Raw genomic sequence first — 26,574 nt, forward strand, 5'->3', positions numbered from 1 at the left:
AGATGCATTTTGCAGATCAACTTTGAAGTATATATCCAGTTCGCTAATGTATATGAATTTTAGAGCGACCTGGTTATTCTCGTTGTTATCATAGCTGAGCTGATACTTGTTTAATATCTTTCTCGCCTCTCTTGTTGACACATTCAAATGAATACAAAATAATCTTTTAAAAGCAGCGACAGGTGCGTGCTTCGAGAAATGAAATGGAATTCGTGATTCAATCTATAAATTTAATTATTTCTAAATCTTCTTAAAACAATAATTTAATTTAATAATATATAGTCATAGTTAACATACGTGACATACATATAATACACACACGTAAACCACCCCAAGTAGGTACCAGCTGCATGGATCCAAATCTTTTTCGGATGTCGTACGTACGTCTGTCCCCTCACATCTGTCCTAAGCTCATCTTTCAATCAACACGTATCCTCTCCCATTTCATTTTATACAATGCCCGTTGCCCATTTGCCCCATCTCCTTTGCCAGTCAACCCAACAACCTACGCCATTTTAGTTTTGCTTATTTCATCACGTCTGATCTCTCTCTATATATATACATCATCTAATGTCTCGTTTCATTCCAAGTTCCAAAGTTTTGGCAACTAAAGCTTTCTTAAATCCCGTTTCTTTCCCTTGTTATTTCCCACGTTTGCCAGCTAAAGCAACTCATCCTTCGATTCAACGTCGTTCTTGTGTGAGATCAATGGCGTCGTCGACTGGGATTGGGCAGCCGCCGCAGTCACAAAGCACTCAGCCCGGAAAACAGTTTTTGATGGACCCAATTCCCAAGTCCATTTCCGATGATTATAAGCCATCCGACAAGCTTCTCGTACGTGTACACATACTACAACGAGGAGGGCAAATTTTTTGCTTCTCGTGCATTATTTTTTTTATGAAAAGACTAAACACACTGAGTACTTACTGGTGATCGATGTGCAGGGTAAAATTGCGGTGGTGACTGGAGGTGATTCGGGCATCGGGCGAGCTGTGAGCCACCTGTTTGCCTTAGAAGGCGCCACCATTGCATTCACGTACGTGAAAGGTCAAGAAGACAAAGACGCGGAAGACACACTTCACATATTGAAAGAAGCCAAGCACCCCCATGCCAAAGACCCCATTGCTATACCCACGGATTTGGGTTACGACGAAAACTGCAAAAAAGTGGTGGAGGAAATTGTGGACAAATTCGGGCAAATCGATATACTTGTGAACAATGCCTCAGAGCAGCACAAAGCCAATTCTGTTGAAGATATTGATGAAGAAAGGATTATAAGAGTGTTCAGGACTGATATCTTCTCCTACTTCTTCATGACAAGGTAACTAACTATTCCTCAAATTTTATGTTCTTAATCACTTTAGGCTTTAATTTGTCAAATTTTTTGTATTGGTTCTATCATATATATCGCACACGTCAACATTTTGTCGTGACTAATAGCAAAACACAACTCAATGACTGCATGAAGCTAAATTTTTAATATTTAGTAGACTAGAACTCAAAATGAGCTATTTTATGTAATTAATGAATTCATAATGTATGATGGACAATTTTCATGCGGTGTTTATAGGCATAGTTTGAAGCATATGAAGAAAGGAAGTGCCATTATCAACACCTTATCATTAACAGCCTACATAGGCACGCCAAAATTATTGGATTATACAGCCGCAAAAGGGGCAACCATAGCATTCACTCGAGGCCTCGCGATGCAGTTAATGGATAAAGGGATCCGGGTGAACGGTGTGTCGCCAGGGCCTACATGGACACCTGTGAATGCAGCCTCTCTAAGTGAGGAGGAAAATGCCGAACTGGGAAAGTCTGAAGTGCCCATGAAGAGGGCGGCGCAGCCTTATGAGCTTGCCCCTTCGTATTTGTTCCTGGCCGCGAATGTCTACTCTTCCTACATAAGCGGACAGGTCATACACCCTAATGGGGGCACAATTGTTAATAGTTGAGTAGTTTACTGATTGATGTATAAATGAATAATGATAATAAAGTTCTGTGATATGTTTGATTTTACATGTGTGTTGTCTATCGTATGAAAATATACACTTCATTTTGTTATTCTCAACCTCACTATTGTATTGAATTCTTCAATGACATTCTAAACTATAAAGAACAAGTCCCCTAAACATGGATGGGTGATTTAGTTAATGCAAACCCTCGCACTCAAATTTAAATGATAGTAACATGTAAGATGGATAACATAGAGCAAATGCGGAAGAGCTCCTTCCATTACCAAGAATGATGACAAACTTAACATAATATTTACTCTTTCCATTAAATAGAGACACTGTGACTACATCGTTTTCTAACGCTATGTGTGGATCTTGGATAATACAGCTGAAACATTACAGCAAAATTAACCAACTGCAATCCAATAATAAGATAATGCCAAGATATCTGAAGAGGGTCACAATGCAGCTCTTACCTAATCGCTTTACAGGTCATCTCTACTAGGAGTCCACCTATCATGTCGATGCAAATTACTGGGCTGTATATGAGATCGTTCGTTAGAACTAAACAACCTCTTCTCCTCCCTATAAGAATGTCTAACCCGATTGTGCTTCTTGTGGATGTGATCTTCACTAAATGAATGCTGAGGACTAGATGACTTCTTGAGCTGATGAGAAGGTGCCCTACGTTTCATGTGCTCCCGAGTGTCTTCCATTTCGGCGCTGCCTCTTTTTCTTCGCGGTGGTGATGGGTTCTAATTCAAAAATTAAAATAGCAACTGTCTGATATTTAGAAATTATAACAGTGGTTGATGCCAGAAGGACAATCAAGTGTCAAGATAAGAAGTTGGACTGTTTGACATCGAACAAGAGATGCAAGTATGTAACTGATCAAATGGTAAAGTACATACTGAAGGATTTTCGATATTTTTGAAATTTCTCAGAGAAAATCAAGTACAATACTTTATTTGGTTTATATCATAACCGGAGTTCATACTTGAACAGGTGAACCTAAACAAAACTCAGTCTTAGAAAGCTGCTGATATCGTTCAAATATTTTTCATTCAATGGTCAGCATGTTTCAGTATCCAATGTTACCCTTACCTGAAAGCGTGACATGTATCTTCCTTCAGGAGGAGGTGGTATTCCAAGCCTCTTTAAATCATCCCAAGGAATTTGTCTCCTGAGCGTACAACAAAACACATAAGAGCTTGGAAAACATTACTGTAAAGTATCTGTGGAGATGATGAATTTGGGGGAGGTGCATATTATAGATATTTCCCTTGAGAAAGCATACAACAATAAGTGGGAATATCATCCAAATAATATAAGAGTAGTGATAGATCATGGACTAAACGAATCAACTAGAAAAGGAACCAAAATCCAAAAGTTGAAAAAAAAATTGAGATGAAACAAATAAATTGGGATCCATTACAGGCTCCATATTCCAATAATATTCTTTCCATATTTATCGTACGGAAATAACTTTGGCGGGCCACAAAATCAAACTGAATTTGAATTTGTGAGGTTATAAAGAGAAGATCTAGACCATATAAGAGAAGAATCTTTTGTCTCAAGCAATATTACCGAGTTCATTTCAACATATTCTCACCGAGTCAATTCCTCACAAACCCCACATGGCATTAGCTAAAAAACCCTTTCCAGCAGAACTCAACAGCAAAATGTTGCTTTCCACTCGAAAAGAAAAACGAGTAAGCATTTATCAGCCACTCAAAATTACGATGATGGCTTCTACAACAATACTAGGGAGTGTTGGAAACAAAAGAATAGTTAGTGTAGCTAAAAGTCGTGTCTTCATTTTAGTTAGCAATAGGCTTTTCTTTCTGGTAGAAATGTATATATACGGACTGGTAAGTGTAGATAAAACATTGAGTATCCAGAATGACTTTTCCTCATATTCTCTCACATTCTTCATTCTTAACATGTAACCAGAGCGTAGGGATTTTGTCTAGGGTCCTGTATTTGGTGCTTGTTGTGAAGTGCAATTTTTTTGCAGATTTCCTTGCGGATTCTTCAATTGTCTCCCTTTCGTGCACATTTTTCTTCAATCTTTTTTAACTGCAACATCATGAGCAATCGAATCGATTCGGAGGTGTTTTGTATGAGTATCCTTCTGATACACCTGGATTGACCTTGATTTCGGAGCAACTGACTGAAACAGAGAACTAAGGTGTTCGGAGTCGAGCAATGTTGCCAGCTTTGCGAGCTAAGACCAAATTGGCTTTTATAGATGGCAGTTGCGCTAGACCAACTGCAGATTCGGATACCCTGCCGCCGTTGGAAAGATGTCATGTGCTCGTGCTGACATGGATCATGAACAATGTTTCGAAGGAAATCTTTGCCGGAATTGTGTATTCAACGGAGGCTGTTGTGGTATGGAAGGATGTCAAGGAACGATTCGATAAGAGAAATGGATCTCGAATATTTGCCCTACATCATGAAATTGGACGACCGGTGCAAGGTAATAGCACTATTTCCAGCTACTACTAGAAATTATGCCAGCTTTGGGTTGAATTTAGTTCTCTCGTTACATTGCCTACTTTTGCCCGTGATACGGCAAAGATGTACATTGAGCATGAGCAACAACAGTGTTTGCTACAATTTCTCAAGGGGCTCAATGAGAGTTATACTCCTATCCGTAGTCAAATTCTGACGACGACTCCAATGCCTTCTGTTAGCCAGGCATTTCGATTAATTCACAGGAGGAATCTCACCGTTCTCTTCTCACAACACCTTCCTCTATGACAGAGACACAATCTTCCGTGTGCTACTCTTCTCAAGGACGGTTTAATTATAAGAAGAAAAAACAAGTCAGGTGTGAGTTTTGTAATTGGCCAGGCCACACCAAGTCCACCTGCTACAAACTGATCGGATATCCACCAGGTCACAGATTTCATAAGAATAGAACATAGGTCCGAATCTCAAATCCAGAAAAGAGTGGTCTCAACCTCCTAAACCTGGATCAAATGCTCACCTGGCATCCACCTGAAGAAAAATCAGACTCTAGTGGAGCTTTATTCACACTAGGCCAACATGCAGAGATTTTGAAGTTGCTTGAGAAGACACATGTTACTCCAAAAAAGGATACACCTCATGCTGTTAACATGGCAGGTCTAGTTCAGTCATCCTCGCGCTGTTCTTCTTTTTGGATTGTGGATAGTGGTGTGAATAACCACATGGTTGGAAACTCCTTGTCTGCACATGATTCTTTGTCTTGTGACACTTCTATTGGGACGGTTAGATTTCCAAATGGTGGTAGTTCCGAAGTGGCCAAAGTAGGACCAGTTACCTTAACTAACCAATCACATTACCCTTCCAAATACACTTTATATTCCTTTTTTAAACTCAATAAACCCGAAAATTCTGCTGACATATTTTGATAATCTTCAATTTACCTTCAATTGTCCAGTCAAGTGTTTTGCCTTATGTGTTTCCAATCTATAAGCTATACCAAATAAAAGAACTATAATATTACCGAGTTTTAAAAGAACTAGAAACAAGCTACAGCATTCTTCCTCCCCCCACCCCCTCTCAAATGGTTAATAGGCTCAGAACAGTAAACAACATATCACCATTAATGTATACCAATTCTTCCCTCCAGTCGTTAGTTCTGTCAACATTACACGGACACCCACAAATCCATGTTAACACTCCCTAAATCCAATCTCTCCATGAAATTAGCTCCTATTTATGATGTAGACCCTTACTCAACCGCCCTCATTTATGAAGAGAAATTGTGGGCGATTCCTATCTGAAAGACAGTGGTGGTTTCTTTAAACAATGTCTTACCACATTTTGACAAACAAAAAGGAAATATTATAGAGAACTAGAGATCAAGTTTTTGTTAAGAAACAAAATTCATGCTAGGGTAAAGGATAAAATCATTAAACATCTTGCTAGTAAACAAGGAAAGATGGACATACAGTGGAGCACGAAATGGTCTTTCTCGTCCCCCAAAACGAAGTTGTCCTGATTCTTTCTTACCACCGAGACCACCCCCTATCAAGTATGATGTAAATTTCAGTCCCTTCGGAGTACAAAAACATTGTGAAAGGAAATTTTCGACTTACCTAATCTTCTTGGAATCCAGCCAGGCATCAAATGCTGCCTGTTGTAGTCAACTATAATTTCAGAATCGTCAATAATAGTATGATGAGCATCCTGAAATTTCGCAAAACACATAATCATCAATGAGACCCAAGGTAGAGTTAATAGAACAAAATATGGTTGCTTCAGAGTTCAGTCACACAGGTGTGACAACAAAAATCCACATATTGACACAATCCAGCAACATTAGGGTTTTCAAAATCTGGAAAGATGACGTAACTCAGAAAACCAGAAGAGGGGTTCCATTTCTTTCGAGTATTGGTACACAATGGTGTAGAATCATTTGTTGTCTAAGGATGAAGCCAAGGTTCTAAACCTCGTTAGTCGGACGCCAGACCGGCGTTTAGGTGGGAACTAGGCGATGCTTGGTGGATTCTATGGTATCAATATAATAAAATGAAGTTTGGTGTGTTATGACAAGCCGACAAATCACATTTCTTGTTTGACTTTGGTTTAAGGCCAATAAAATAATTACTATTCACTTTTTTAATTGAACTTTTAATTTAAAATAAAAAGCCCACAAAACTTTTCCAAAAAAAGAGGTAATTTTCGGGCGCCTAGGCTGGCCGACATCCGTAACATGCCCATAAATTCACGAACTGGATAAGGAAGATTTGTCAGCTTTGTAAACTGAATATCAATAGGAAGGGTAGGGTCAACAGAGGTCTGAATTTTTTTAAAAAAATAATAACATATCAGACTTTTGGGGGGAAATCTCGTAGAATCAATGGCAATGGCAAAACAAAGACACTATTTCAAATTTTAAACGAGTGAATACTAAGTAAATGCATGGTTCGAACGGAAGGTCGTTTCTCAATTGATTAAAACTACCCAAGGTAGAATGGGTTGATTTTCCACAAATGCAAGGCAGCAGTGGAGTTTCTTGTTTTATCTTTATTTGATTCCTATAGATATATTCAACAATCATTTTCTTGTCAAATTTAGATGTCCCAGAACCAATGACCATTATTGTATGTTCCTTACCTTTTTCACTCTCTAATAAAGTATCTGAAGAATCCTTTGTTATTAATTGAAACGAAATTTCTCAGACAAGCTACCTTTTTTGGAATGTTTACAAAGCTACCTTTGTTTGGAATGTTTACAAATGAAAAAATAAACGAAACTCGTTCCTTGTTTCCCCACCATATGGGCTTTAATCTATTCACCATTGCTATGGTGCTTTAATCATCTGTGGTTAAATTCCTAAATTTAAGATCGACATATTTTTCTCTCTAGTAAAATAATAATGTAGTTGTCTTACAGAGCTTTCTTCTTGACTCAGACATCTTGGCTCACTTGTATGACAAACAAAATTTATATAAAAAGCAAAGTTACAGCTAACAATCATGGCCAATATGCATAACCTTGTATGCTTGACGCATCTCCTTCTCTGTCTCAAACTCAACAAACCCATAACCACGTGAGGCACCAGTCACTGCAAACAAATAACTAAAGGGTGATCCTCGAGGGGGAAAAAAGGAAAAATGTCGCATATTTGAAATTTCTTTAAAATAATTCCAATGCAATCAGTAATCTTTTCACATCCTTTTGCTTCTCAAATTCTCAAAAGTCAAGACCAATATGATACAAAGCTAACAAGTAATCAGATCATTCACCTACACAACTTTATAACATCCAATCTCTTCAATGAAAGAAATATTTCATTCATAAACATAAATTTCTGCATGATGTGGCCCTTTGGAATACTATGGTTAGTAGCAGTTCGTATGATTACAGCACACTGCAGAGAAACAACTAATGAAGAACAATCCAGCAAGGAGAAGTGCCAAGTTAGTGTATCTTTTCTTCTAAATTTAAATGTTTTACGACGCATCACTAACAAAATCCCCTTAGCAGTTCTCGCACACAAGCAAATGTATAGAGAAAAGAAGAATGATAGTGAATGACAAGTAACTTTTATCTATGCGCAAATAAAGTGGCAACATTCTCCCCTGTAAAAATGAAATAGTTGTGGCAACCAATTTTTTTACTGTCATGAAATTTTCATTTCAAGTTGTAGATCATTTGTAGTGCAGCAGTCATAGCAAGATTTGTGTTGTTATTTTTAAACGTTTCAGTGAGCTGCAAGTTCTTCCCAAGGCTCTTGAAGTAAAAAATTGCAAGTTCTACAAAGAGCAGCAATTCTACCAGAAATGTATAGCAATTCTTGGATTTTCATTGGAGTGACTATTCCTTGGACAGCCCAATTGTTAAAATTTCATATTTAACAAGTTAAATGATATTAAAATATAAACACGCTGTTTTACTACGATAAAAATAGTGAAGATGCGAGTTGAACGTTTTCATCTCCCCTGTTTCACAAAGATCCACGTAAGGAGGAAGTTCTAGTGATTAGCTTGAAATACACTAAATTTCTTTAACAACGGTCCCAATCACTCTCACTGTTTTAGATTAAGCTCAACCCAGTAACTCACTGATCCATTTGAAGCCAATGAACTGGAGGAAAATTGATTAAAAAAAATACCTATATGCCTGACCAATCGCAAGTTCTTGATCCTCCCATAGACTTTCATAGCCTGAAAATATAAACAAAGAAAATACCTAGAATAACATAATAACAATCATTAAATTTCTTACGAAAGAAAAACCTTTCGAAGAGTATCTTCAGTGGTTAGATGGGAAAGACGACCGACGAAGAGAGTGCAATAAGGGTCTCCGATAACTTTTGGGTCTCCAAATGGATCGTCTGCAAAAAGAAACCACGAAATAAGACGAGAAGCAAAAATATTAAATTGAAGCCCCGAACCACGGGCAATCAATGACAAACAGAAGCAGCAAGTATTATTACAAAGGGTGGCATTGGAACAGAGAAGAGCTCTGAGTACGGCGCCGTCGTGCGGCTGAGTGTCGGTTCCGTCAATGCTTCCGACTTGGATTGGATGGTAGGAGTCGGCGTAGAACACTGAATTTACGCTGCTCCCCATTTTCACACCAAAATTAAACTTTGCCGGTTACTTGCTATCCCAAATATATATGCTTCGTTTCTTCTCTTGTCCAAATTTAGTTTTTATATTTAATTAGCATTTTTTAAAAAATTATTAATTAATACTGACTTTGGTCTTGGGTATTATGAATTTTCGAGTATTTATTTTTAAAAATTAATTTGTGAATATGTTTGAATATTTTAAATGGAACATGAATCGATTTCAACCAAATTTTCTAAAATTTTTGGATTTTAATAAATATAATTTTATATTTTATGAGGTTTTGTGATTGGAATTCCAAAAATAAAATAAATGATGTTAATAATTTTGATTTTAAACTATTGTTAGTAATAAAAAAATATATTTTTAAAAAATACAAATAAATAAATGAGAAAATAGTGAAAATTTCAGTGTTTGTATTGAATACGTGAGTTTGGAAGATTTCTCAATTAAATGTACATCCAAATCTTTATATTGAATCAAAGAGTTTTTTTGACATTTCATTTTTGTGACTTAAACTATAATTCTTGTACTTAATAGATTTTAAAGAGTTATTAAAATTCTATTGACATTTTGAATATATATAGACTTTTGTATAGTTTTTAAAAGTCAAGTTTGAATATCACATGATTTTTTAAAATTTTACAAAAATTTAAATATTTTTAAATTTTTGAACTCCATACAAATCATTAAAAATCTAAAATCAATGCTCCTCGTTAGACTCGATTCGACGTTTTATATACAAAATTTAGTGTAATTGTGTTTGCTGAAAATCTAGAAAATGAATATACGGTGGGGTAGGCTCTAATATAATCCACGGGCGCGTTAAACCAATCGCGCATAATTGTGTTGAACGACAGAGAGAACAGTGGAAGAGCATTCTCCGCGTCCTTGTCTTTTTGGCTATGGCGGAGGGCTTCGCCTTCTCTTCCTTCCGCTCCAGCCACCCTCTGTCCACGCTGGATTCTCGATCCAATGGTCTGGATCCAGTTGCCGACGATGATGCGTGGGGTGATTTCGTGAAATCTCCGCAGCAATCGCAATTCGCCGATCCTCCTATCAATTCGCTTACTGGGAAAGGAAATTCTCCATTGGCGCCGACGTCTCGATGGGTGAAGCCGAGTGGTGCGTTGCCGCTTTCGTTTTTTGGGGCTGCCGAGGAAGAAGAGGAGCAAGAAGGTAAGGATGCTGCGGATTTCAATCTGGGGAGAAGCAATATTAGTGCTGCGAATTTCAATTCGGTTTTTACTGAGAATTCTAAGAATCTCAGTGCCGGTAATCTGTTCAGCCACACTTCGCTGATCAACGGGGAAAATGGGCCTTCCAAGTTGATTAATAAAGATTCGGTTTTGGTTGAGAATAGATTTCATTCCAATTCAGATCTGAATGTGGCAAGATCAGATTCTACTGATTCGAAAAACTTTCACATTAACGGTGCGGTAGGCAGAAGTGATCAGAGTCAGCTCACAAAAAATGGTAATAGCGAGTTCAGTTTTATGGCAAATGTGTTTGATCCGAATCATAAATATGACCTTTATGGTGCGTATAGTCTGGATTTGAATGAATCCAGCTCTAACTCAAACTCAGCAAATCCAAGCGTCAAAACTTCCTATCCCAATTCGGATATGAATGATCATACACGAGGTTTGACGGGTCATGCTCCTCCTCCTGATGATGATGATGATGATGATGATGGATGGGAATTTCAAGATGCATATTCAGAACCCAATGCTATAGATTTGAGTAATAAGGTAATGCATGACTCCTATGGTGTTGACATATAAACCAAAGTTCAGCTGTGAAATGGTAATTGTTAATTTCCTTAGGCATTTATGTTGGGATTATGTGATTTTAAATATATCGAGATTTGAAATAAGCTATAACGCCAAGAACTGCACTTTTTTTCGATACTTATGATTTTATATAAAATAGTATCAACTGTGGCTTGATTGGAAATCATCACATGCTCCAACGGTGAGTATCCTTAGGCGTAGTGAAGTGAACTCTATAAGGTACAGGCTTCCTCATTTGGTTACCTAAACATGATTTGCTTTGTACCAAGGTTGACTTGACTCCACATGATGTTTCTGCAATGAATACATTCTCACCTGGAAGTGCGAGTAGCTCAAATGAAATACGCAATTTGCTTGAGCCTGCGAAGGAATCTATAGATCTATTTGCACCATCAACCAGTTTTGTACACACTTTTGCCGCTTCAAGTGCTGGTTCTCATGGTTCCCAGGATGTAGAGTTAATCAGTACCCAGCCTAGCAAAGCTAGCGATTATGATTCAAACATCAAAGAAAATGATGCAGAAGGTATATTGAATCCTAGTCCAGACGTTGAAAGTGCTGATTTTGATGAAGATTTTGGAGAGTTTACTGCTGCCTCTGCAGAAACTAAGCCAGAGCAGGTGGTTAGTCACTCATGTGTCCCTTTCATTCTTGACTGACTCTTGTACCATGGGACAGTGTTTTGTAAAGTTTTAGTTTTCTTCACAAACTATCCAACTATATGCTGTTTTTTTCCTGCGAAAACATATCCAGACGTGATAGAAAAATCCTATTGAGGTATTTAGACGTTTGAATCAGTAAACTTGAGTGGTGAATGAAAAAGCAACCGTTAGAATTGAATTGAGTAACCGTTCTCACTGATGATGGATTGAAATTTCAGGATGCATATTCATAATACAGGACATAGTTTAGACACAAAAGGCTTTTTTGTCAATAATGAGTTTACTCTTCTTTTGCAATCTCATTGCTGTCATCGACATATTTCCTAGTAATTCAGTCATGCTGTTTTGTCTTTCTTAGTTTAAAGATGGTTGTGTGTTTTTCAACTTTTTAACACACTTTTGAATTTATTTGATCTATTGAATGCACATTTTTTTATAGGGTTTTGCACTCCTTAACTTTGAGAAAAGATCATGCATCTACCGGTGCCGGCTATTTCATTGCATACTTACATTTAGCCCTCAAAAAAAGGAAATTGAACTTTTCTTTCTTCTTATTTTTTCTTCTACTGATTGTGATTATTCACTTTCTAGAGGAAGGATACAAACTCAAATTTTCACAGAAGTGCACTTCCCATGTCTATTTTTGGAGATGAAGAGCCAGAAAGCGATGGTTTTCTAGATGGTCGAGATGCTTTTGTGCACCGGTCTATTTCTGAGAGTGATAGTCATACTTCTAAATCAGTTATTTCTATCAATGATCTAATATCAAGTTTATACAACCAAACTGAGAAGACTTCTATAAACACTACCCAAGAACCAAATACAGTTGAGTTGAATCTCTCCAGTTCAATGACCAGCTCCAACCTAGGGAATGGTGGTGATCATCGTGATGATAATTCTTCGGATTTTAAGGATGCGTTCTCACAAAGGAGCTGGGACAACGAGGCATCTCTTTATAGCTTTGGGGATGCACATCTGCAAACTTCTTCTAAGATGAAGCTGAACAATCATTTGGATTTTTATTCTAAATTAAAGGAAGCATTATGCTTTGTTTCTAAAAACCATATCGAACGCCTAAAGGTATGCTTGAGAGTCAGCCGAATTTTTCGATCCTCTTGTCACTGTTACTGAGTTTTCATAGTCTTTGTTTAGATAAACTTGCATGCTAATTTTGATACAACTCGCAGTACATATTTGTGCATCCTATTGTATTAATGCTAATTTTCTGTAATCTTCTTTTTGCTACTAGCAATCTTTATGTAATGATGCTATTTTGGGTGAAGATTCAAGCATATCAGATCTGGCCAGTGAGTTCCAGGTAATCATCTGAGTGCTTGCCACTGAGCTCTTAACATAGGCCTCCAACGGCGTCATGAAAATTTGTGTTTGTTCCCAGGTTTGAAGTCAGAAAGACTGATTTGTTCCTATAGTTGCACTTTGCAAATTGCAACCATGCGACTGTGATTACTCTAATACTTTGGTTCTATAATATAATTGGTGGTAATTTTTGAACTTTCTTGAAGTTTGGTCTTTGTTTATGTATCTCAAATTTATCAAAATACATTTGTTATTTTCAATCAATTAGATTCTTGAGATTATCTTTTGGTTGCATAATGTGGATCGACTCTTCTTCTCATGATGCAAAGTCAGCTTGATACCGTGTTCGTTGTAATACAGTAATGAGTTGATGTACATAAACTAGTTACAGCCTCTCGGACAGTTGTTTCAATTTTGTACTTTTCTTGTAGTTTAGTGACATTGAAAAGAGATTTTGATGTTTTAAAGTGGTTGGTTATGTGTCAATAGTATGTGACAATTTTTAGATAAAAATGTTGATTCTTTTATTTTGGTAATCAGTGGTGTGATGCCATAATTTCACTGAACATTAAAAACTAAATATAATCGGATCAAACTTCACCGTTCTAACTCTAATCACATTCAAACCGTGTATAGATGCTCTGCAAGGAACTGGAACAAATGGATTACCTCTTTGATAAGCAGGATCACACCTCAAACGATAGTTATCTCAGCGAGTTCATTGAAATTTTGCTCGAGCCACAGTTTCAGATATTGGAGTCAGAGTATCATTTATCAGAACAATTACTTCTGGTATGTAGTTAATTCAGAACTTCATGCATATTTTTTATGTATATAGTATTGAAAAGCTGATAGAATAGGATTATGGATATATATTCCAGAATAGGCATATTATGTTAGCCTCTCGTGGAAAAAATATTCTTTTATAGTTTTATGGTGACGTATTGTTTCAGTTTCTTCTTTTGCTTTTCCACATCCATTATAGTTGAGAGATTTTTCAGTTTATCTCTATTACAGTTTAGAATTGACTGACTGACTTTTCGGTTTGTCTATATTTATATATTTCTTTCTGTGCACATGGAAAATAGCAATTTTATTGCTTATGAAATCCTTTTCTGGGCATAGGTGGAGAAGGATATGAAATCAGCTATGGAACTCATTAGACACACAACCTCGATGTTTAAGATTTTGACATTAGGGACATCAGAGGAAAAAACCACATATATTTCTGTATGGTCTAACATAATCTCCGCATGTGCTCAAGAATTAAAAGAAGGTGCCTCAATTTGGACTAAAGCAGCAGAGAAGCATGTTCGGAGTCAGTTACTTGCTAAAACCCAAGGTATCAAACCTATATTTTAATCTTGTTGAAAGGGTCTATTTGACATTGGTAGTATTTTCTGTAATGAATACATTTTGGTCGAAGAACGTTTGTTGATAACGACTGTAATGTTAAATCTTATGCATAGAAGAAAGCTAATGAGTGCAGCTGATATTATTTGTAAACTCGACATACTTATTTTTCCATTTTAATCCTCGCTGAAACTGTTGCAATTATTACAGGAAGAAATTTTGTTTTAGAGCTTGGAGAGATCTATAGGGTGGTAGTGATTCTTGGAGCTTCAGCCAAACTTTTTAAGCCTTGGACCATATCATGTTCCATAGATTTGTCTGGCATATACATTCTTCTAGAGGAATGCCATGCTCTGTGGTCAACATCAGGACTTGAAGAAGCCCTTTATAGTGTACAAGTATCTACTGCATCAGAGGATGCATTGTTATTTAAGTCCATTAATGACATCCGTGGTCTTGATGCAACTGCACTTCAAAACTATGTTTTCATGGAAAAAGATTCATTATGTGGACTATCAATGCTATCGGCAGGAATGGTACCAGGTAGACATTTTTTAATGACAATGCTCAATTCCTTCTCCTTTTACGAGAACTCATTACATGTTTGCAGAAAATGGCTATCTTTTACTAGCAAATACAGATGAATGTTTGTCTCGTGATTCATGATTCTCTATATTGGCTTTGTTTTCTTCAAAGAAAACATTGAAACATCTCCAAGACCCAAAATTTTGTGCAATTGTAAGAAGTTAGCATAAAATTTTTCAAATTTAACAGGAATGACAACTTTCAAATTATTTACCAGAACCTAATTCTCAAATAATGTATTTCAGATTGAATTGATGTTGAAAGGGCTTTGAGAGCAAAGAAGAAGAAAATTTTTAAAAATTGTTATTTTGTCAACAGTTTCGGTTTCCCTTGATGGCCAATATTTCTGTTTTCACCTCAACTGAAGATTATGTTGCAGTTGGTCACATTTAGATGATTTATATCTGATTTTGTGAATATCCTTGAATGTCGTTCATGTGTGATTTTTTATAATTCCTTTGTTTCTAAACCAGGGGTGAAGATCATAAAGTGGGGAGAGGAGCGCTATTTTGTCACCATTGCAAACTTGTGGGCAAATTTGATAAGCTGTACTCCTCCGAAGTTGCCACAGTTACGCTTTGGTTCGTAAACAACAAGCGGTATATGAAACTCCAATGACCCCATGTCTACAATGTGCTGCTAAATCACTGTTCTAGCAAGCCACAAGGCAAGCTGTGTGGTTTAACATCCCTCCGACCTGTTGTTGCTACATCACAACAAAAACGGATATTTGGGAAAATGAACATGGTCAACTATTTTTAAAAAAATGACATCCCTGTGTATTTGAAATACCTGCAGAAGGTCATTTTTAAAAAAATATAGTTGACTGGGGTTAGATAACAAAATACCCCCAACAAAAATGGGATATTCTTTTTGGGGTCAAGTCAAAATATGCTTGTTTGTACCAGTGATTGTGTTGGGGAGATCATACAGTCGAATTAAAGTTAAGGTGTTTTTTGTTAGATTTATCATTTTGGGATTCTTAATTTATGAGGCTTCCTCTCATATAAGTAATATGATGTATAGTAATGGTGGTTGTACTTTTTTTCATGGTAAAAGTGTATAGTTTTTGTACAAGTAGCCTTTGGGCAAATTCACTACCAAATGTTGTACCATTCCTGACTATTTTTTCTCCCAGAAAATTGGAACGGAATCTTGAATCAATTTATTGGCGATTTCTATTGATCGAAGTAGCACGTTGTTGTTTTTTTTATTTGTTTACTTTTTTTCCCTTCCTCTTGTTCCTTTTGACAGATCTCCCCTCTCAATTCTAATGAAGGTAAGCTATACCAAGCGCTTAAAAATGCTCCTTTCTCTATATGATATCACAGCTCAGGATTGATCTTCCGCTCAAGTTTTGCCATTTTGATTTGTAACTGAATATTGAATTCATATATTTTTTTAACAGAAGATCTAGGATTTTGGATAAAGGCCTGAATGGCCCATGCTTCTCAAGTTTCTGCTTGTCTAAAATTGGTGAGTATCGAAATCTTCAACACTAGCTCCTATTCTATATATTTGAATTTTGTGTGCAATCAAAAACCGTTGCTTCATCTGCAGATACCTTTTTAGGTGATCAGAATTGCTAGAATGACAGCTTATTGAAATGTATATTGTTTGTTGATGCAATATCTTACTGATTTGTTTTCATTCATTCTTCTAATGGTCAGTATGTATTTTAGGTTCAAAATGTGCATATATATATAATGTAAAACATACAAAAGCAGCAAGTTGATTATCGAACCGAAATAGTGACATGACTAAATGCGTGCTAAACCAAAATCGCGGAGTGGTAATCGTTTGCAGTGATGTTGATGGTACTAATTTTGACGAGAAGAAAGTAAGATCTTACGAGATTTTGCTGCTTATTTCCTGTTTCATCTTGTAAGTTCGGTGAAAAGTGTAGATGCGTCTTTTCATCCTTTGATCACATGTGCTTATTTTGTTTACATGTTTTTAAATTTTTAAGAGTGAGTCACCAATATATCTGTATCCTTAATTAACCAGTGCAACACTTGTAGAACTTTGTTGGCACGTACTGGTCGTGCTGCCACTGAATGATCTGTTACACAATTTCAATCAGTTTCATTGTGGGTGCAGCGATGCGGACCGACGAAATTGAGATCCTTTTCTTCGATTCGGCTCGGTAACCATGGTAAAAATGTAGTCTGGAGAAAGCCTGTGGAATGATTTTAAAAATCATTAAGGAATTAAATTTTTGGAACCTATAAAAATCATAATAATCTTTTCGTCCCGTTTAACAACTCTAATTTTTCATTGGATGAAAAGTGATCGGTTAAAAATTCTGAACATTAGCCAAAATCCATTCCAGGTATTGGGGATGAGTGCTCCGAAGCGTGGCTGCGTTCGGATGTGGGAGCACTGACTCAGTGTGGACAAATATTTTAATCCTAATTTATGTCAAAAAGTTATTATGATGTAATTATTTTCAAACAATCTGTGTTAGTCCTTGTGACGTAAATGATCGATTTTATTCAACAAAAACTTTCAAATTTAGGACATTTGGGTAAATAATCACATTGATCATTCAATATTAATTACAAAAACAACTAAAATCTTTTTGTGGCAAAATTAGATCATTCTTTTGTGAAATAAAACTGATTCTTCTTGCATTGTTGAAATTAATAACAATATTTGCAAGTAATTTAAAATATTTGCAAAAGTAATACTAATTTGTGGACTTTGCAAGGAAATTGTTTTCAAAACTTGTTTGATTTGTTTGCAGTGCCCAACAATCTCACGTTCATTTGTGCTCGAATGTTATTGCTTGTACATTGCAAGGGCTCCGTATTTGAAGGTTCTACTGATTTGATCAAACTTCCAACACTTCCGGATTTTTGTTCTGAATTAAAATCTCAAATAGAAAGTATGATCAATGATGAGAGGTAAAGATAACCAAAATACTATAAAATCTACATCCTGAACCAAAGACATACTTGATTAATTCAATGCACGTATCAGGCCTCTCCACGTTAAAAGGTTTTAAAAAAAGTTGCCGATTTTTTACAATTATAAATGAGAAATCATAAAAACTGAAAGTATAAAAACGGTTCTCATAACATGATGAAGCTATATATTTCAGCCAAAAATGGACCACGATCACTCCAGATCAGTAACTCGTTGATACCACCAATGGTTACAGTTGATCGTCGTTATATGGTGATGTTGAACAAGTAGAACTTGAGGACCAAAGCAAGAGCTAGCTGCAACAAGAATATAGCGGCTACAATCAAAACCCAGCTTTCACCTGCAGACTTGATGTGGTTTCTGAGGTTAATAGCAACAAATGTAGCAGACATGAAACCCGCTATGCCAGCAACAATCCATCTGAAGATTTCATATGGAACAACAGACAAACACTGCATTGAACAAATTAGAAGAATTAGAACATGTCAGATCATGCAAAAATGAAAAAAAAAATTGAAATTAAAGTAGGTTGAGTTACTACATTAGCATGGAAAACTAGATTAATCCCAGCACAATATTTCGTTTTTAATAAAATTCAAAACTCAGGGCTTTTGATGGAGTTAAGAACGATAATTTCCAACTGCCAACTGGAATTTTGGGGACCTTGTAAACCATTGAACAGATGATTTACTGACCGATCATGAAACAGGAATTGATATGGCCTGATAGAAAAGTATCAAATAAGTAGTGTGAATTGCTCAAATATTTAGACTGCACAACAAAATTACACACTTGCAAGAATCATAAAAATTTGAAGAACTCAAACTTTTTAACTCCAAAATAGCAAGATTGGTTGCATGGAGGTAAATCATAATGCTCAAGAAAGATAATGCATTGAGTGAGCACAAAAGTGTTAAAACCAATGAGGAAAAAAACTGTAATTTTAAGTTTTACCAAAGCAGGAATGAAGACAAACAGAGAGTAGCCGTAGAGACAAAGCAGCTGGGCGAGCCCAGATGGAGCTGAGAAGTATTTGAGGACTATATACAAGAGTAGAGGCACTATAGTAACATAGCCATAGAACAACCCCGCAGACCATGTAACCAGATTAATATCATAATCCCATTCCTTCTTTTGCAGTTTGTGTGTTAAATAGGTAACAAATGTACCAATGGAAGCCGCCACAAATATTAAGGTAGTGCAGATCCAGAAAGGTCCATACCTGAACATCATGACAGATTCATAATGACGCTTAATTTGAAAGTAAACAAATTGACAACAGATAAAAACATGTTTTATACACTGCTTGCTAAAATTTTATTGATGTAATTTGCAATTAGGGTGTGAATAAAAATAAGGAAAAGAATAATACAGCTGATATGACGCTTAAATGCCATTACTGGATTGCCAAGCAACTAATCTACATATCAGAAGTGATGAAGTCAGTCTGTATAGAATACTGGGAAATCTGTCCAAAAGATATGATATCTATTCCTCTTGTTTCATATTCAAATGAGTCGGTATATATGAAACACAATTGTGAACCTGAACTAAGAAACTTAATTTGGGCGACTTTAAAGTACTTATTAGTTGCATCCATAACCTATTTTATTCTCACTAAGACCGAGAATTCTTAGATCCTTACCCAACCACCAAGAAGTGGCATTTCCGAAGTTTGATCACCGCTCAATTCTTATCATAGAATAGTCAGAAAAAATCAAATGGGTGTGGTGTCACGTAAAATATGCTAAGTTTGCATTACGATCAATTTTACGGTCAATGTCATTTTCTGTTATAGACAAACTACTTTGTATCTGCTAGGTGTCAAATATATACTCAAATTTTCAGTACAATACTACGGTTATACAAAATTGGAACCCTTAAATTGTTAAATATACTTGTCAGTAGTCTCACACGAGAGTGAAAAACAAGGCCAAATTAATAAGTCCAACCAAGGATATTTACACCACCAAACTTTTCTAGGGTCACAGTTTCAAAATCTATTGATAGCTGTAAGGGAAATAAGTATCATATTTTCCAACTCACTCATCATAATGACCTAAACACCCTAAACAGGGTAAATGGTAAAAAAAGACAAAAATGCACTATGACTCCAGGTGCTAACAAGAACCATAGATATAACATAGCATTCTAAAATAATTAAATTCATTTGCATGGGTGATACAGGATTTGAATTTCCACCAAAAGCCACCGGAAGAGGAAACATACAAGAACAAAAGTCAGTAACATTGCAACCTAGAAGCACAACTAACAAACAAAGAAATGCATATACAGCAGAATCTAAATATTTTAATCAAATTCACCAAATATTAATGCCATGCTAAATATTTCTTTTGTTGATAAAAAACAATGATAAAGGGCATTCATACATCATAGCAGCAAACAGACTTCTATTTGAGAAGATCAAATACGGGATGTATTTACAAAGGCCTGCTAGAAAATACCCATTGGCTCATATTATTCACTAGAGGAACAGGAATGTAACCCTCTTAAAAATCTTCTTTTCATTTTCTCCCCATGTTTTTATGTTTACAAAGAAGCGTGATAATTGAGGATTAACAGGAAATGCAAAGTTATGACAACGTCCCCACCCGAAGTCACAATGGAGTTTGACATTTCCATCTTTATCATGAGAAAATTTGTTCAGGTAATCAGGTTAGCCATGTTTCCCACATAACCTGAATGTACTACTAACCATAACAGCATAGAGAGAGAGAAGTTACTATAAGGTTACACTGTCATGCATATAGAACAACAAAGATGCCACTTGAGTGCAGATTTGGCTCAAGCTGACTATTATTTGGGCGATAAACTAGAGTAGCATTCGATCATGCAAACAGAGAGCCCCCAACATAGAAGTGAATACCAAATGAAGTGACTTTATTGCTATATACATTGGAATAAGTTTGAGGATAACTTTCTAATTCTAGAATCGAAAACTTTGCAAGTATTCAAGCCCAAATGAAATGTGTACTATCTCGTAAAGCAAAAACTACTTAAGAATTAAGATTTCTAGACATTAAGAAATAGCAGTTAAACTTACAAATCTGGTTGGTTGGCAGTTTTCTCATTGAAGCTTCCATTGAAAGGAAATAGAGAATATTTCATCCTTTCTACAACATCCGATGTGTCAACATCAAAATAAGGCCTATATGCAGCAATTGTGAAAGATTGAAACCAAGATGTTTGCTGGGGCACATCGGAACCAGATGCAGATTTGGTAAATGTATCTGAATAAACAATGTAATTACAATATGATATTCAGAAAATAAAATGATATCACCATAAAATCAAGACAAGAAAAATAAGAAGAAATATAGTCAAACCAATATAACAATAAATGAGAAAGTGCTTCGAGGAATACTAAGATAATCACCGATCACAGTTAAAAAGAAAATTATAAAACTCAATATATGCGGCCCAACAAAATAAGACCTAATTAAAAATACCTAAAACTCAATCCAATTAGAAAACTTTACTATTTTAACCCTGGCCAACTATTAACCAGGTGCCTCAATATGTGTCTCCCGCAAATCAGACCATATTAAAAAGTATCCAATCCAATCCAATCCAATTACGAAACCTTACTACGATTTACCCTTAGCCGACCATGATTCAGGTGAGAGTCGTGAGATAACCCACATGTAGAGTCGTTTCTGCTACAAACGAACGGAATAACTACCCCCAAACTGAAACCCATTGCATAGCCCGAGAGACTACATAAAACTAGAAATATTTTCCAAGACATGCGCTTCAACTTTTTAATGACAAACAATATAAAAAGGTTGCAAAATAAATTCATCCAATGAACTGAACATTCACATCTAGCATAGCTCTTTATGACCACGGTTGTATACCACTTGTAATCTTTAAATGGACAGAAAAACGACATACTGATCATGTCTCAAATCAATAAACCTACCTTGCCAAGACAAAAGATAATTAAAGAAGAAATATACCGTCAACGTCACGAGGGGGTCGTGAGGCGCCAGATATCTTCCCCTGAGGAACTACGGGCGGAAATATCTGGAGATTCGATTCTGGATGCAATATCATCGAAAAAACATACATTAACTGCAAATTAAATTGAATCCGTGGGTGACAGTAATCATACGAGCTAAATGTTAAAAAAATGAAAAAAAATTATACCCATAGCAGCTGGATCCGTAACTGCCTGCAAAACGTCAACTCCTCCGAATCAATTTATCGATTAATAATACAAAATAACACCAAATCAGGGGAAATTTTTTTAATATGTGAGGTAAAAGAAGTAAGTACCGACCGGAACAGATCCGATGAGGTTTTGATTGTGAATGGATGTGTAGTTGCCGGACATCATCTTCTTCACTTGGGAGTTAGATCCAAAACCGTAATGTAATTGCAAGACCACGGTGGTGAAATTACGAGCTTGATGATCAATATATCCCAAGTCCCAACAATTGTGTTTGGTCTCGGTCAAACTATTCTTTCTTATTTTTTCTCTCTCGTAAAAAAAAAAATAAATAAATTCTGCACTTCTCCGACTAATTATTTTTTCGGATAAAATTTCATACAAATAGAAAATCTTATACTCATATATAATATTTGACATAAAATATTTTGAATAAGATACTAATATATAATTTTTGAATATTCAAATATGTAAAACAAATACTAACATTAACGATGACAATGAATCGGGTTTTGGGACAGAGCAGGGCAAAGTAGAGTCAACGAGTCTAATGGTGTGTCCCCAGAGGCCAGAGCAGGTCTCGCATTTGGATGTCGAACCTGTCCCGTATATATATCTATACTAGTCTATTAAGTTTGAGGATATGATAATAACTATATAGAGAGGACACCAACTTTTTTTCCAATTTTACCCTTATATGATATTAATATTATATTTTTGTTTTTTGTTTTTTTTTTTGTTTTAATTTCAACATACACTTTTATTTTTATTTATTTTTNGACTTGTCGGTTTTGAGACGGGGCGGATTTGGGTTCTAATTTTCCTTGTCTTGGCAAGGGTCCTGGGGGTGTGTCCTGCGTTTGACCAAATCCGTTTCATTTTTATCCTTATTAATGATATGTTTTATTCGAATGAAAAGCGATACAAAATAATAAAAATATGATACTAATATATGATATGAGCATGAAAATATTTCAGATCTGATACTAATATATGATATTAGCATGCAAAATATTTCAGATATGATACTAATATATTATTTATGAGTACTTAAATATGTATAACAAGTATTATTATTAATCATTCGTTTTTTTGGATGCAAATCGGTACAAATCATTAACACATGATACTAATATAAGATATTTCAGTATAAATTCTTTCAAATCCGATACTAATTTATAATATTTGAGCACACAAGTATAGATTGTGTTGATATTAATATAGTTGTTCCAATTTTATACTCAAAGTTTTATCTTTTGTACTAGATATAAAAAAGTTAATACTCATTATCATATATTAGTTTCGTATTTTAAATTTTTGCACTAAATTTCATCTAAAAAAACACATGTAGGCTCAAAGAGTGCGAAAATATTTTTTTGTGTGAATCAGTAATTGCAGAAAAAAATTTGGTATGACAGAGAGTAAATACAAATACAATTATTCTAGTGAGAATTTAAAAGCAAGTCTCCCGACTCTAATTGACAATACTTTAAAAATATTATGTTAATATCAAACGATTACTAATGGACTAAAAATTATAATTATCAGTCAAGGTATAAATTAATTTTCTTATACTTTTAATAGCGCGAAGCCTTATACTAAGCGAAAGGCGCACAATCGGACTGCACGGATGTGGTTGCTAATGAGTTGGGCTGTTGAGCCATTGAATCTGAGAGGGGATTTGGGTCGTGCCTCACTGCTTGTGTTGTCTCAGTCCCTCGAGATTATTCTTACCATCACCCTGTTGTTAGTGCTGTCCCAAGAAATATAGTCTTACTAATTAATATTTGATATACCTTTTTTATGATCAATTTAACCAACCAGATCAAATGACGCAACATCATCACCATGACGCACGAGATCATTTTCTAGAAGGTCACTCATTTATTACTTTTTGTACTCTGACACACTTAACCCAACTTAATATTTAGTTATTTATTCATTTTTGGGTAGTTCTCGCGTGCTCAATTTTTCCCATAGTATTTCAGGATATCGAAATCCGATCTGACCACAAGACTATTTCATGTTCGTGAACTCGATTTTCTCTTTAAATGAACAAAAAATTGAATAAAAAACTTGGATAATAGTTCATGGTCAAGTCCACTGGTGTACTCTATGGATTTTAGCTTTATTCGAGTATCTTGATCAAGTAGCGTGTCTAGAAAAAATTACCTCAAACCCAACTAAATTTTTATTAATTACCTGAACTTGACTAAATCCTTAAACCATTCGGTTAATGCTATCGATCGGGGTGACATGAATAACTAGATCCAATTGTCTACTTTTGAGAGAGATTGTGATACCCTTGTCCCACATCTAAAAAATCAAAGATTTAAAATGAGTTTATAATGACTTACAATGGACTTCTATAGCAACTTGGGTTAATCATTTTCGTAAAACGAAGACGAATACGAAGTAGTTGCTATAGGGGCTCATTACCTGGTCTCGCAGGCGCGGGTCCGGGCTTGGGGCGTGACAGAATGGTATCAGAGTCGGTCACCGGGATGGAACACGGGGAAATAAATGCTATGCAGGGCAAAGTGCTACGTGCATGAGAGCCACCTCTTGAACCTGCGGGGCAAAATGTTATATGACGGGAGCCACCTCTTGAACCTGTAGGAGCCACCTCTAGATTCTCGGTGCTGGTGGATCAAGGGATCAGGCCGCGACGAGGACGTCGCGTTCTGAAGGAGGGGTGATTGTGATACCCTTGTCCCACATCTAAAAAATCAAAGATTTAAAATGACTTACAATGGACTTCTATAGCAACTTGGGTTAATCATTTTTGTAAAGCGAAGACGAATACAAAGTAGTTGCTATAGAGGCCCATTGTGCAATCACGCAGGCGCGGACCTGGGCCCGGACTCGGGGCGTGACAGAGATATATATCGAAATGTCACAATATGTATTCACATTGTCTTTAGTTTTTATTTTAAAATATATAAATTGTTGTCCATTTGTTAAGCAATGTCCAATGGTGTGTTTCATCGGCCCATTGGATTCCTCGCCCTATTGAGGGCGAGGACCTCACACACAAATGTTATTGCGTGCGAGGAAGATGGTGGTTCCCACACAAAAAGTCACTCGGAGGTAAAATTTCTGTCATTAATTTTTTTAATTTAATTTTTATCTAAGAACTTAAAAATCATAAAGAAATCTAAAAATTGGGAAAAAAAAGTTACATTTTTTAAAACATTTTGAAAACCCAATGACTATATTTTATAAAATACAAACATTTGTCTATAAATAAACATGTATTTTGATTTTCATATCACACAAAATATTCAATTTATTTCACATGCACAATCCCCAATATTTTCTTCTTGCACACATTCTTGAATATTTCTCATGTCAAACACAAACTCTTCATTATCCGACAATGAAAATGTGTCAGACCCCATTATCAACTAATCGCTTCTCTCGTCAGGACGACCACCAACCTAGAGATTGTTGACACGCTTTGCTTTAAAACTTGAATTGGGGGAGTCAAGCTGCATACATAGCTACAAACGAAAACAATAAATCGAGAATGTGTTTCTGGGTTGAAAGATTATATCAAGATACTTCACCAATAATCCCATCTATAACAAGAAAATTTTTGGAGGCTATTTCGAATGAGGAGATCTTTGTTTTTAAGAATTGTGAAAACTTTACAAACCAATGTGCTTTACTTTATCTAATGGAGGGACTCAACCGGTAAGCTCGAGTTGTCTTTACTTCATAAGGTTTCGGCTGCAATTCGCTTGCATATAATGTTGTAGGCGATGTTGTTGAATACGGTGCATCGACAGCATTGGAATCTTTGAAACATTTTGCAAGGGGTGCATGATATATTTTCTGAGCAATATATGAGGCAACTAACAACTGCGAACGTTGCTCGACTAACTGCTGAAAATGCTGAAAGGGGATTTCTCAGGATTCTTGGAAGTATCGATTGCATGAACTTGTGTGAAAAATTTGTCCAACAGCTTGGGCATGACAATAGAAAAGTGTACACCTAAAATAACCTTTAATCATACTACATATAGTTGCATCGAGAGGTTTATGAGGTTGATATGCATAATTCGGCGTACCACAATGCAACAATGACATCTATATGCTGGAGAGGTCCAATTTCTTCTTAAACCTTGCAAATGGTCAAGTTCATCTGGTGCAATTTGAGGTGAAAAGGAATGAGTACAACACAGGTTACTACCTCGCCGATGGTATTTATCCATTTTGTACTGTCTTTGTGAAAACCATCCATCGGTTCCTTTCGCAAAAACATATGATTTTTGCATGATATCAAGAAAAGGTGAGAAAAGACGTGGAGTGTGCATTTGGTATACTCCAAGTACATTGGTATATAGTGAGAGGTTCATCTCACATGTATGATCTAATTTATTTAGATTATAGAATGAAAACTTGTATAATTCTCAATAGCATGATTGTTGGAACGAAATGAATAATATGTTGGAAGATCGTAATTCCCCAATTGAAGATGATGAATATATCCTGGAGCGATGTGTCAACATTCAGAACCTACAATTTCACCACATACTTCAAAATTTTTTTATTGAACATATTTAAAAGTCTACATAGAGATGCACAGTGAAATTATTCTATTTTAAATCATGTTTAATTATTCTGTTATTAAATACTAAATTATTGAATTGAATAAAAAAATCATAAGGCACAATTGTAATTTCTTTCAAATATTTACAATTTTATTATGTT

At 35.8% G+C, this 26,574-nt stretch overlaps 4 protein-coding genes and 1 long non-coding RNA gene across 8 annotated transcripts; 3 read left to right on the forward strand and 2 right to left on the reverse strand.

Annotated features, from left to right (window-relative positions):
• The first annotated feature begins 403 nt into the window (after nucleotides 1–403).
• Nucleotides 404–2,071, forward strand: LOC140988045 (NADPH-dependent aldehyde reductase 1, chloroplastic-like). The gene is made up of 3 exons (XM_073456897.1): nucleotides 404–834; nucleotides 945–1,321; nucleotides 1,571–2,071. The coding sequence occupies exons 1-3, from the start codon at nucleotides 571–573 to the stop codon at nucleotides 1,953–1,955; spliced, it is 1,026 nt and encodes a 341-aa protein (XP_073312998.1). The 5' UTR covers nucleotides 404–570; the 3' UTR covers nucleotides 1,956–2,071.
• On the reverse strand, nucleotides 1,766–9,118 carry LOC140988046 (U11/U12 small nuclear ribonucleoprotein 35 kDa protein). Of its 2 annotated transcripts, XM_073456899.1 has the most exons (9): nucleotides 8,893–9,118; nucleotides 8,693–8,790; nucleotides 8,569–8,620; nucleotides 7,448–7,518; nucleotides 6,047–6,137; nucleotides 5,900–5,975; nucleotides 3,060–3,138; nucleotides 2,432–2,710; nucleotides 1,766–1,900 (listed from the first exon to the last, which is right to left on the reverse strand). In XM_073456899.1, the coding sequence occupies exons 1-8, from the start codon at nucleotides 9,026–9,028 to the stop codon at nucleotides 2,441–2,443; spliced, it is 873 nt and encodes a 290-aa protein (XP_073313000.1). In that variant the 5' UTR covers nucleotides 9,029–9,118; the 3' UTR covers nucleotides 1,766–1,900; nucleotides 2,432–2,440. The 2 variants fall into 2 exon arrangements, with proteins under 2 accessions (XP_073313000.1, XP_073312999.1); XM_073456898.1 differs by lacking the exon at nucleotides 1,766–1,900 and having other exon boundaries at nucleotides 2,210–2,710.
• A 690-nt stretch (nucleotides 9,119–9,808) lies between these two features.
• On the forward strand, nucleotides 9,809–16,029 carry LOC140987656 (uncharacterized). Of its 2 annotated transcripts, none has more exons than XM_073456253.1 (8): nucleotides 9,809–10,779; nucleotides 11,091–11,444; nucleotides 12,075–12,563; nucleotides 12,733–12,801; nucleotides 13,437–13,592; nucleotides 13,926–14,142; nucleotides 14,364–14,696; nucleotides 15,212–16,029. In XM_073456253.1, exons 1-8 carry the CDS (start codon nucleotides 9,934–9,936, stop codon nucleotides 15,325–15,327), a joined length of 2,580 nt encoding a protein of 859 aa, XP_073312354.1. In that variant the 5' UTR covers nucleotides 9,809–9,933; the 3' UTR covers nucleotides 15,328–16,029. The 2 variants fall into 2 exon arrangements, with proteins under 2 accessions (XP_073312354.1, XP_073312355.1); XM_073456254.1 differs by having other exon boundaries at nucleotides 9,810–10,779; nucleotides 11,091–11,441.
• Nucleotides 14,703–15,028, forward strand: LOC140987657 (uncharacterized). Its single transcript, XR_012177201.1, has 2 exons — nucleotides 14,703–14,891; nucleotides 14,984–15,028. It is a non-coding gene; the product is annotated as an uncharacterized lncRNA (long non-coding RNA).
• A 1,643-nt stretch (nucleotides 16,030–17,672) lies between the features above and the next one.
• On the reverse strand, nucleotides 17,673–22,159 carry LOC140988720 (uncharacterized). Of its 2 annotated transcripts, none has more exons than XM_073457771.1 (6): nucleotides 21,970–22,159; nucleotides 21,837–21,861; nucleotides 21,647–21,727; nucleotides 20,731–20,917; nucleotides 18,621–18,888; nucleotides 17,673–18,118 (listed from the first exon to the last, which is right to left on the reverse strand). In XM_073457771.1, the coding sequence occupies exons 1-6, from the start codon at nucleotides 22,024–22,026 to the stop codon at nucleotides 17,912–17,914; spliced, it is 825 nt and encodes a 274-aa protein (XP_073313872.1). In that variant the 5' UTR covers nucleotides 22,027–22,159; the 3' UTR covers nucleotides 17,673–17,911. The 2 variants fall into 2 exon arrangements, with proteins under 2 accessions (XP_073313872.1, XP_073313873.1); XM_073457772.1 differs by having other exon boundaries at nucleotides 21,647–21,761; nucleotides 21,970–22,080.
• Nucleotides 22,160–26,574: the final 4,415 nt, after the last annotated feature.

Source organism: Primulina huaijiensis, chromosome 11 (assembly GCF_012295235.1).
Source record: "Primulina huaijiensis isolate GDHJ02 chromosome 11, ASM1229523v2, whole genome shotgun sequence".
NCBI lineage: Eukaryota > Viridiplantae > Streptophyta > Magnoliopsida > Lamiales > Gesneriaceae > Primulina > Primulina huaijiensis.

What these genes read in the sequence shown, in the direction of transcription:
- LOC140987656 (XM_073456253.1), top strand. Translation starts at nt 9,934, where the DNA reads ATGGCGGAGGGCTTCGCCTTCTCTTCCTTCCGCTCCAGCCACCCTCTG. An exon ending in ATCTGGCCAGTGAGTTCCAG is followed by an intron (nt 12,802 to 13,436) that starts GTAATCATCTGA and finishes AACCGTGTATAG; the next exon opens with ATGCTCTGCAAGGAACTGGA. An exon ending in TATCAGAACAATTACTTCTG is followed by an intron (nt 13,593 to 13,925) that starts GTATGTAGTTAA and finishes TTCTGGGCATAG; the next exon opens with GTGGAGAAGGATATGAAATC.
- LOC140988045 (XM_073456897.1), top strand. Translation starts at nt 571, where the DNA reads ATGTCTCGTTTCATTCCAAGTTCCAAAGTTTTGGCAACTAAAGCTTTC. An exon ending in AGCCATCCGACAAGCTTCTC is followed by an intron (nt 835 to 944) that starts GTACGTGTACAC and finishes ATCGATGTGCAG; the next exon opens with GGTAAAATTGCGGTGGTGAC. An exon ending in TCCTACTTCTTCATGACAAG is followed by an intron (nt 1,322 to 1,570) that starts GTAACTAACTAT and finishes CGGTGTTTATAG; the next exon opens with GCATAGTTTGAAGCATATGA.
- LOC140988720 (XM_073457771.1), bottom strand. Translation starts at nt 22,026, where the DNA reads ATGATGTCCGGCAACTACACATCCATTCACAATCAAAACCTCATCGGA. An exon ending in ACCTCATCGGATCTGTTCCG is followed by an intron (nt 21,862 to 21,969) that starts GTCGGTACTTAC and finishes GACGTTTTGCAG; the next exon opens with GCAGTTACGGATCCAGCTGC. An exon ending in ACCCCCTCGTGACGTTGACG is followed by an intron (nt 20,918 to 21,646) that starts GTATATTTCTTC and finishes TTGTTTATTCAG; the next exon opens with ATACATTTACCAAATCTGCA.
- LOC140988046 (XM_073456899.1), bottom strand. Translation starts at nt 9,028, where the DNA reads ATGGGGAGCAGCGTAAATTCAGTGTTCTACGCCGACTCCTACCATCCA. An exon ending in CTGGATTCCAAGAAGATTAG is followed by an intron (nt 5,976 to 6,046) that starts GTAAGTCGAAAA and finishes CATACTTGATAG; the next exon opens with GGGGTGGTCTCGGTGGTAAG. An exon ending in GATACATGTCACGCTTTCAG is followed by an intron (nt 2,711 to 3,059) that starts GTAAGGGTAACA and finishes TTTTTGAATTAG; the next exon opens with AACCCATCACCACCGCGAAG.